We start from the raw sequence: 11,337 nt of genomic DNA, 5'->3' as shown, positions 1-11,337 counted from the left end.
CTCACATCACTCATCTCGATTTACTCCGGTGGTGAATTAAGTCTAATTGAGTCTAAATCCTGCACAAACTGACCTGGTTCAGAGAAACACAGTCTGTCTCAGGTTATCTAATTACAACCGGTCTGCTAAAAATAAACATGGTAGCTCATCCAGGAGAATATGATATCTAGTTTTCTGACTTTTAACTACGGTGGTCATGTGTGAAAAACAGAGTCAAAGACATGACTCAGCACTGACAGAAGTCCAAAGCAGCGAGGCTAAATGGCAGTTCAGCATATTGAGAGAACAGGTTTACCTGGAGACAGCCAAGATGGACATCAGTAAAGTAAAATGAAAACAATAGTGCTTAAAAAGACAAGGACAAACTGCATAGAAACACTGCACAGGAATGATGCAGCCTTTTATTGAGTGGAGAAAACACAAGAGATCACCCGTCGTCACTGGAGCTGGATTATGAGACACTTACCAACATCATATGGGATCTGTCTGGGACAAAATCTGGATACAAATCCAAATAGAAACCGCCTGTCGTAAATTTTCTTAAATAAAATAAAAAATACTCACAAAGAGAAGTATGAACAGGGAACCTTTTAAGCCACTGTGACAAGTTCTTGTTGTTCTCAATGTCTGGCCCGGAAAACTCTTCATTAGAGTACTGATTTTACTACTGTATGGACTTGTGACCCTTAAAAAACCAGTGTCTACTCTATGCTCTGTCACAGATTACAGAAGTTTCCTCAGTTCATCCTGAGGTTTTCCCAAATTAAAAAGCAAAAATAACCATCATTTGTGCTGCAGAAATGTGTTTTTCTTCTTCCTTGCCCTCACATTTACTAGGGATCCCTCTCCCAGATTCTGAACCACCGTCTCAGACACTGTATGTGGGACAGACCGCTGTCCTAACACAGGAAGATGAAAATACAATGATTAACATCCAGGAGTCCAAGTGACCTGAGCAGTAAATCACAGAGAGTGACGGGCTGTTGTTTTGGCTGGTTGCATAACGTGTTTGGCTCAGCAGAGGGAAGCCTCTCAGTCCAACCTCTGACAACTCCTCCCCTGTTCAGACCTGCAGGGCTGCAGGCCGCCTCCCGTCCCGCAGCCCCTCGGCCCCTCCTGGGTGAACCGGCTGCATGTGTGGAATGTGAGGCAGGTATGTGAGGATACCTCGGCTCCGGTCGAGACAGGGAAAAGACAGAAAAAGGGAGAGGGAGAGAGAGAGAGAGAGAGATTCCTTGAATTGTAACGCAGGCCAGCAGCAGATGTATCTGTTTGTACAGACTGTGGGTAACACAAAGTCCTGAATCTGGAATGTATTTCGCAAAAGCTTTACTCTTTACATGCTGCAGGTGTTTGTGTTCTGAAACATCTAGTTCTAGTTAAAGGGCCATACCACAGTTTTTGTAAGTTTGAAGCCTCATTCACACGTACAGATTCATTAAAGTGATTTGTGATCGCTGGCATCGGTCTCTGAGTGCATGTTGAGGTCAGTGTATTAATTGTAAATCATGTCAACTTTGCATGACTTCTGACCATTTTGTGAAGCCTCCAGTGAGCTGTCACGTAATCATCTTTCCATCCAGGTGGCCATTGGTTTCAGATCATTTCAGTGCACTGGGACCATACAGCGAATCTTGGTGGTGCATTCAAGGTCAACTTCAACATGTAATATTGGAGATGTATGAGCTGAGAAGTATGGCAACTGTGAGATATGACGTAGGAAAACCAAACTCAGAAATCAGTGAGCAAACAGACATTGTGACTGACTGACTTTGTACATCTTTTGGATGAAAAAAGTTTCTGTCAGACAGTTCACCCTGAAATCTGGGGTTTCAGAGCCTCCTCAAACACACCAACAAGGAAGAAGTTTCCAAAATGGCTTCCAAAAACTCCATTACCATGATCTGAATTACAAGTCTCGCCACAAATGCAAATTACATATAGTTTGTATTTACTATAAACTACAAATTATTTGAAAATTAAAACAGGCTTCTTAATAAATTGTGATCAAGTACACTTCTACCTGCAGAGGTGTGTCACTAGTTCAGTCTCCAATAAAGGTCTGTGTCTTTGTAGTTGAGGTAAATAAAGGCACTATTTGATCCTTTATGGTAATGTACTGCTGCGCCCAAAACCACCAGTAAGGTCTTCTAAGTTCAAACCAACTCACTTTCAAATCAGGATTTTTATTTTTTTTTCCCAGACCGTGCACACAGACACACACACATCCATCAGACCACACCCTCCTGTTTTGAGAAGCACTGAGGAAGAATTTCCATGGACGTTGATCCAGACCTCTGCTGCTGACTCCGGGCCCCACCGCTGTCTGCCTTTAATCCTGAGCTCCCTCCACCGGCCTCAATGCGCTGCTTGTCCGTTTGAATCGAGTCAGTAGTGCTGCAGTGGGAGCCCTTTGAAATGCTTCTCTAAGAGAGTGATAATGGACTCGGTTAATGTGGTTTTATAAAGAAAGATCCTCAGATCAGACGAGCAGGCAGAAATGTAAAGCAGCAGCAGCTTGATGAGTGTTTCGTGTTGGAGATTAGTGTCTGGATTCATACCTTGTTTTACCTGCTCCAACATGTCTCACACACACCTGCAGGGAGAGGAGGGGGTGCATAACACACACACACACACACACACACACACACACAGGTGTCCTTCTTTTGCTCCACCCTGCCTTCAAAAAATACCAGAGGCAAAATAGTCAATTGACAGTTCAGTGACTGTTTTACAAGCAATGGCAGAAAGACGTTAGTGTGGTTTGTACACATGCTAACACACACACACACACACACACTCACATACACACACCTAGTGAAGCGTCTGTTTTGGAGCATGCTGAAACAGATCACTCTTTCATGCTGAACCAGGCAGTCTGTGTGTACCTTTGCTCCCCACTGGTGTTTACCTCCTCTCTCCACTGCTGCTCTCTCTGCCACGTCAAATGACTGCCTGGGTGCTTGGCTCGCTCCTCTGGGAGCCTCACGGCCGAACAGCCCGTCTGACTGTGGTCACTCTGCTCTGGCTTTGAGGAGCGAGAAACAACTGGCTCAAAGCTTCAGACCAACTCAGAACTTTTGATTTTTTTTTTTTTTTTTTTTTTTTCTGGCTGGTATTTTGGAGTCTGACTGTGCGCTGGAGCTCTACTGGCAGTTGGGAAATAAATGGATGTGTTCAGGTCTGTGGAGGCAGTCAGACTGAGGACTCACCTGACGGTTGAGAAGACACTGGGGGAGCAGCTGTTGGAGCTGCTTTGAATCTGAAGTGTCTTTTTTTTTATTATCCGTGCAGCTGAAAAATGAGTGGATTTCTCTATAGGGGAAGGTAAGGCTTTTTGGATGTTAACAGCTCTTGTGATGAGTCATGGGGTCGTTTGGTGAATGTGTGTGGTTTGTGAACTGCGGTTGCCTTTGTGTGTGTGGGTGTGCATTCATGAATGTAATGTGAATAGAAAAGCCTCTCCTCTGCAGTGAATACAGATAAATACAGTTAAAAGACTTCACTTAATAGTAGGAAATAGGACCTTTGTGCCAGTGTTACATAAGAACCCACGAAGCCTTGACTCCCACAAGTGGAATACCTGCATGGTAGGCAGCTATTGGCTGAGCTAATATGCACTCATTTCAAAGCAAAAGCCTGAGTTGGCTGCTCTCGTTTTAACCTCTTCAAGCCTGTCAGTTTTATCTGATTTATCAGACGCAAAAAAGGCATTTAAACACATCTACCTACAGGTCAGTGTGACATACAGTATTAGTGCAGTGTAAACTAAACTGGGTGGGTTTGAACAAGCTGTGCCTGAACAGCATGGGTTTGTCATCACTTACCCTCAAAGCTGATCAGCTAAGTTTAAGCAGTTGATAACCTATATTAAGTGATATCTAGAATTTCGTTTAGATGTAAAAGTGCAGCCATTTAAAATATCCTTTTTGGGTTTTAATAGAATTCTGCAGGAATGAATCCTAAAACCTGGAAATAAACTAGCATTTTAGCACTTTCAGTTCCCTTGTCCTGAAGTCTCGGGGTTAGTTGAAGGAGGTTTTGGTTAGATGACTGAAATAAGGTCTTAACACAAGCTCAAGACATTTTTAGGTTTTATTCTATGACATAAAATATGTCAGTAAATACCCCAGTTGTGATTTATTTAAGCTTTTATGTGTGTTAAAAAAGGCCGGTTGCTAACCAGAGGCTAAATGACGTTACACAGGTTGTCGGGGACGTTACACATCATCACACTGAAAACGAAAACCGATCTACTCACCATGCAGTCCCTCTTTACGACCTCATTGTGTTTGTACCCGCGCTCTTGCAAACTGTTACTAACTGTGTAAGAGGAAAGGCTTTTGTCGCAGAGGTCAGAACTCAATCAAACTACAAGTTGAAAGTTTCGCGTAACATTAGCTTTTTACTTCTGCTGATTGTATTTATCCTTCAAAAATCATAAAATGGTGTTAATCTGTGAAGATTATCCCCCTGAACAAAATGTGTCAGTATCATAAACATAAGTTTGTCACAGAGTTTATTTTCTGCATTGATCCAAAAGCCAATGTTAAAATCCCATTGGCCTTTTGTTGAAGGAACCAGTGTGATGCTAACTTCCTGGTTGGCCTACACAAATATGTCACCCCTGCATGTCAGTCAGTGTACAGTATCATCAGTCATCATATATTTTTGTCTGAATAATTACTTGCATAATTGGTCAATTAGTCTCTAAATATCAACAATAATTACAAATGACCATTAAAAGTTTCCAGAACTGGAGCATGACTCTTCGCAGCACAGTAACAGTTGGCTGTTGATCATCTGTGGCGTGTCCCATAAATACTTTTTGGACATCTTTTTTTTTTTGCCTAATTCAAGAGTCAACAGTCGAGCAATATAAAACAAAGGGCCTTGGCTGGAGGGAATTTGAGGGACGTTGCAGCTCATGGTTGGTCGAGCAGGACAGGGCAGGACACACTGAGCATGGCTGCTTTTTTATTTAATGCCTCTGTTTTTCTTCTTCTACAATCAGAAGACCACAATGTCAGGGGAAAGTAAAATAAAAGTTTACAATCCCTTTTTTTAGGCGTTTTTTAAATTGGTTTTTCAAACATATGCTCAAACAGTTTAATTCAAGTTTAATTGGCTAGTTTACTTGTTTGCTTCCCCATGGTCTTTTTTTTTTATTTTTAGATATGAAGCACAGACAACTGGTCAGTTGTTTGTTTTTGGTGTGTTCAGTTGCAGCTTTTACTAGTAAACAAACAGCACCCTGACCGTTGCTTTTTTTTCTTGCTAACAGCTGAAACACCCGAAGGCATGCAGCGCACTCAATCAAGCTAGTCTTTGTTTTAGAAGCCTTAAGGCATCACTGAATGAATTCTAAGTCGACTAACCACCTACTCTAGATGTAATGTCGGAGTAATTCAGGTATGACTTTAAATACCGTCTGAAGAAAATCTGTTCATAATTGATTTATCACCCGTATCTACTAATCACAGTGTTGGCATATAATATGTCTTCACACATGTGTGCCTCCCCCTGTGGAGTTTATGAAGTGTCATCTCTGAATCTGTGGCCCAGGTTTGGGGTGTGTTGCAACCGTTAGTTGCATCAGTTGAAATGTCGAAACATCAGTTAACAGGGAGCAGATTTGCATCGGTTTGATGACGAGCGCCGACACATGAGAGCACAAATGTTGTTCTCACGCGAAACAACAGCTCCAGCCTGTTGACGAGTGTTCTGGTGGCCCGCTGCCACACAGCTGCTGCTGAGGAGGCCTTCACTGTGTCATCTACTCAGCATCTATTGTCACACATTCACCTCACATCTCCTGCAGCTCTGTCTGCTCCACCAGCTGTCCTCGCCTGCACGTCTCATGTGTTCCAGGCAAGCATGGAGGTCACCGTAGCCCCGACTGGCACACACTCGCGCCTAGGTGGTCGAGATGCTGTAAAACACGCTGATTCCACTGAAAGCCTTTGATTCCCAGCTCCATTCAGAGACAATGTGTTGGGCTCATTACATTCTCACCCTGATGTGAAAGCGCCCTCGTCTGCCTGATCCTCACTTTAGCTAATAAGCGAGGCCTTTACAGCTCGGTGCGATCGGCTTTGACTTAATCTCTCCAATTGATTATTCATGAAAGACTCAGATGATGTGCTAATGGGGGAGAAAAAAATCAAGCCCACGTTCCTCTGATGCCACTTTGAAATAGTGGATAAGTGAATCTCAGGAGCCACAACAGCTGTTTTTTGTTCTGTTAAAGGCAAAAAAGTATTTCTTAAAAAAAAGAAAAAACTTCACTTTATTAACCAATGAAATCTCTTTATTGCTGCTAACAGTCTTTATTATAAATACTCCCTCAGGGTTTCCTCTGTTAATATAGTCTTGACCAGCCGGTGGAAGGATTTCATGGATTCTTCCACTTTGTCTTTGTTTACTGTGTCTCCAGCGGTGAGTGATGGCTGTGTGACTTAAAGCATGCGCTGACTCAGTTTCCACCACCAGTGTGTGAGTGTGCCTCCTGTCTCTGACATGTCAGTGGGAAGCTACCCCCCCCCTCCTCCCCTCCACACCTCTCCATCCAGCTCTGCTCATTCTGGACTATTTTTGACCCTCTGTGCTTTGGAGAATTAACCACCATTTTTCAGTGGCACATGAAGCAGGCAGGATGCCAGCAGGTTGGATATATGTAGGTGGAAAAAATAGTTAATCACCATGAACCTGGAGAAACAGGTTTCAGTGCAGGGATAAACATCAGCGTGTGTGCGGTTGCTGCTGTGGACACATGGGACAGTGTTAAGACTGAGGGTGCTGGGCTGATCGCTGTCTCTTGTTTCAGGCACTGCGGTGCAGAGAAACGGGCCAGGCCAAGGAGCATCGGACCTATGATGGGTGAGTACCTCCTTGTCTTATTCTTCCTGTTTATCAGGAGTGTTTTCCACCTAACTGCAAGGTAAACACTTCATTACAACATTTATCACCCTTGGTCTGATACAAGCTCCTGTGTTGACTAATTGGCTATTTGTAGGAGCTACAGTGTGTTGCAACTATGACTCTATGAATGACTGAGTGTGTCAGTAACACACACCACCCCTTTTCTTTTATAGGTGTGTGTGTGTTCTTACACTTCTCTTTTTGTGAGTGTCTTTAAACCTTGACAGTGAGAATTTATGAGTGAGATTTATAAAGTGAATATTTTCACATTTCAGCCGTGAGCTTTGAGGTAAAATTAGTCATGATTTTCTTTTGGTAGTGCCTAATTTTACTCGTCTGGTAAATGTCTTATAATTTCCTCTGACATTTCCTTGAAAGAACGATGTGACTCGGTCCCAATAACAGGGCAAGTAAGGACAAGACTCTGGCAGGAGGGTAAGAACTTGTTTGTCTGAGTTTTTAAGGAAAGACCCACAAAAATGTAAAGCAGTTCCATAGTTATGTGGGCTGTAAGTAGATTTCCAGAGGAATTTACATAAAATAACTCCCAAAATCTTAACGACTGTTGAACACTGACAGAAATCAGATAAAACCCATGTAAATATTTGTATTTGTATATTTGTTTAATTGTATGCTTTGCTGTAGAGAAATTTTAAATATTTGAATGTTGATCGGACCTGCTGTGCACTGTTATGATGGAAAATAATTGGAATCAATCAATCAAATTTCTCTTTGAGGAGTACCAAATTTTAAAGCCCTTTCCAGGAACAACTTGAAAGAAAAACTAAAAGAAATAATCCAGTCTCTTTCTAAGAAATTATTAGGATTTCGAAGGACATACTTACGTATATATAATTACGTATATAGGAGTATGTCTATTTAATGACAATACAAATGGTAGAAACAAGACATTGTCAATTGTGTACCAGGCGTTTTTCACATTCATATGAAATATTTAATTTGCTGATTTGTGACAATGTAGTTTTCAAAAAAAGAAATAGTTTAACATGTTAGCTTAGCATAAAGTATGAAAGTAAAGGGAAACAGCTAGCCTGCCTCCATCCAGAAACTTTCTTACCTTTTAACCTGGGTTTTATTTTCCTGATAACATTAAAACTTTCCAGCTTCATTGCACAGAACATGCCAGTGAGGGTGTTTGTGTAGTTGTAGCAGTGCATCATTCCTATCAGTGTTGTGTAATATTTTGTACCCTGGCCTGCTGCAGGCGCTGCAGTAGTTAACATCTCAGGCCCTGATCCAGAATACCTTCCACCTTCATGCAACAGAGCAGCTCTTTAATAATATTTAATGTGCTGCAATTTTAAAGAACCGTCAGAAATCTGAATTCTGCCAAGCCATCTTAATTACACCCCTCTGGACCTGGCCCTCCACCACCCCCACCCCTGTATACTGCAAACTGATTGGCCCTGCTTTTAAAGGAATAAAACCTGAACTATTGTCCAAATCCCTCCTGTATGGAGTTTTCTGGGAATGCTCCTGGCCCTCTGGAGAGGAGAAGTTTGGCTTTGAGACGTCTTGAGGCCTCTGGAAGCGTTTCAGCTGGATGAGAATGTACTGTGGCGGTGCTGTGTGTGGACACGGCTCATATATATCCAGGTTTAATAGGGTTATAATGAGGCGAGGGTTGATCAGGACGTCTCTGAGATGCTGCTCAGAAAAGCCTGGAGGTGTTTAGACTTCAGCCCCGTACTGTTAGACCGATGATCTTCAGTAACACTGGAACATTTTTAATGTGGGAGGGTTTTCAAACAAAGCTGTTGACAGATGAAGTGCATTTACTTGCAACACCAGTCCACTACACCAGTCTCTTAGGTGTTTAAGCTGCTCTGAAGATGCTCTTGTTCTTCAAATAAACAAAACAATCCCCACTCAAGGTCCACTTCTTTGCTTTCAAGCATATCAGATGGTCTTCATCAGCAGGTATAATTTGGACTGAACTGTCACACTCAAATTTAAGTAAACGTTCATGATAAATCTGTGGTCAGAATAAATGATGGTTTCTACAGTTCCACGACAAATGAGCGAAGTCCATCTGTGATACAGTTGAAAGCCCCAGAACAAATGAGTTAATGGACCTTGAGTGGAGATTGTTTTGCCAACTGGTGTCTCCAAGCTCAAAATAAACTTGGTTTTGAAACATCTTAATAAATCTGGATCTGAATGTCTTTATGGCACCTTTGACTTGATTTATTTGAACTCTGTTGGTTCTCCATTTTCAGGCTCCTCCATTGTCAGAGATTGGCTCAGATACAGTAACAGCATCCCTGTTACAGGGATTACAAAGGGATTTGTGGCCGTTTTCCAATGCAAGAATTTAAGGAAACATGACATGTAGCCATTGTTAGCATTAGCATTCCGCTTTTGTTATCTGTCCACTTCAGGGAAGAGCTTGGTGCAGTTTAGGAGGTTATACTCAATACAAACTCCACGTACTTTCAGATTATGATTGGTCAAGCAAATGTGTCAACAGATACAACAGTAACAACCATTTTGCCAGTTGCTAGTTGCTAATGTACCTTTCACTTCTTCCACTGTTACAGTTTCAATGTGATTTACCTATATTGTCCTCTTAGTGTCCGCCAAAAGCCAGATCAGAAAAACTGGAAACTGATACACTCCTCTACAGTATGTCGTTACCATATGCTTGCAGCAGTGAAGTTGCTTTACTGACCTTTCTGTTGCCTCTTAGGCTGTAAACAGGCTGCACTAATAACCCTCTAATTGGTTGCTCTTAGTTGGGACAATCTGAAGAACCGCCTCTTTCATCCTAAGGTGTTATTCACCACTAGATTGGTTTAAATGCAGGTTTTCTGTTTATTTCTTTCCTCCAAATTCTTGATAATGTAAAGAACAATGGAGAACACTTGTTGGACAAACTGAGATGTCTAGGTATTATTTAGTATTTGTGGACAGGGGAACAATCAGATGGTGCTGGAGTGGAACAGAAGGAACCAGAGGGTTTCTCAGTGTCATGAATAATTGGGTATATATACCCACCAAACAGCACATAATTATGACAGAGACAAGTCCCCCTTTTTTATTGATGTATATCTGGCCCTAGTTTGCAAAATACAATTAAATGAAAAAGCAGCTTTTGTGTAAAAACCACAAACTTTCTAAAACTTCAGGTTTTGGGAAGGTCAAGGTTAAATGTTGGTAAAAGCGTTCCTTTCTAAAGTTTAAAGTTGAATTTTGCTTATTTACGTGTTTCTTTTTCTATCTGTGCAGATTTCTCATGTGATGAAACAGATAAAGGCCCACCAGTACAGATGCACAGCCTCAGAGAGTTTGAACAGGTAAGAACTTATGCTCTGACACAAGCTGTGTTCTCATGGTTTGGCTCACATGATACAAGCTGTACGGTAAAGTCTCCCTTAAAGAGTGGGATGCTTACTGTTGTGACAAGAAGAGCTGGCTGATCTTCTAGTGGTGTTGGAAAATTACTGATGGAGGTCAGCTAATGTTGGTGTAGTGCTGTGTCTCAGCTGTGTCCAGGCTTGCCTCTGCTACGTGGAAATGACTGTGTAAGGTGTGTTTGGGAAGATGACGTGGCAACTGAAGGACTGCATGCGTCAAAGAGTTTCCTCCTCTCCTCTGTCCTCATCATTCTGTCTCTCATACAAACCATAGTGCTATTTCTGTCACTGCATTCACACCTACATGGATAATAATTATGCTGCTGGTCCCGATCCAGGTCATTAAAAATTTAATATCTGATATCCATATTTCTTACACACACTAATACAGCTGCGCAGTCCACAGTAAGAGGTCTGTATTAGACCTTAAATATATGACTTACAGCTTTCATCACAGCTTTACTCCTGTAGTATTTTCTGTATTGTCCTTTGGTATTTTGTACAATATGGGTTAGATGGAGCGTGTTTTGGCGAGAAGCTTGGGACAGGATTTGGACAGCTGCTTTTCATTATTAAGTTCAGCAGTTGCAGTTTTCACCAACAGCAATTTTAGATGTGTAATTAAAGTGAGAAGATGTCAGTAAATCTTATTTAATCCAAAGTGTCTCAACTCAGATTACTCGACGGCGATTGCAGTTTGTGTGTGTTCTTGCTGCTTCCATCGCTGCGTGTTCGGAAATTGTGTTCTCATGAAGTCAAATTTTGTGTTTTGGAAAACCCAGAGTGCAACGAGTTAATTTCTATAACAATAAACATTCAACAAACAACAGGAAATGGATCGGGCAGCCAATTACATTAAAAAAAATGCTTTTAGCAGTCCTGTGGATGAACTCAGGACGTCACCATTAGGCAAATGTGGAAACATTTTGTTGCCCTACAGAAGCCCTAATAGCCCAAACTGGTGCAAAACACTTTCTAAATGGGAAACAGAATTCAACACAGGATGTTTTCCCTCTGAAAACAGAGCTTGATTCATATT

The 11,337-nt window shown here is 41.7% G+C and overlaps 1 protein-coding gene across 1 annotated transcript in view; it reads left to right on the top strand.

Moving 5' to 3' along the window:
- The first annotated feature begins 3,284 nt into the window (after positions 1 to 3,284).
- Positions 3,285 to 11,337, top strand: part of LOC111227485 (myomegalin-like) — a 53,426-nt gene continuing 45,373 nt past the window's right edge. Inside the window, exons 1-3 of the mRNA XM_022753001.1 lie at positions 3,285 to 3,327; positions 6,827 to 6,879; positions 10,171 to 10,238. Coding sequence (XP_022608722.1) covers positions 3,302 to 3,327; positions 6,827 to 6,879; positions 10,171 to 10,238 — 147 coding nt within the window. The 5' untranslated portion in view covers positions 3,285 to 3,301. The remainder of the gene's footprint in view (positions 3,328 to 6,826; positions 6,880 to 10,170; positions 10,239 to 11,337) is intronic.

Source organism: Seriola dumerili, unplaced genomic scaffold (assembly GCF_002260705.1).
Source record: "Seriola dumerili isolate Sdu_G_001 unplaced genomic scaffold, Sdu_1.0 BDQW01000189.1, whole genome shotgun sequence".
Lineage (NCBI taxonomy): Eukaryota > Metazoa > Chordata > Actinopteri > Carangiformes > Carangidae > Seriola > Seriola dumerili.
Note: the sequence above shows the minus strand (reverse complement) of the source record. Positions and strands in the feature narration are given on the sequence as shown.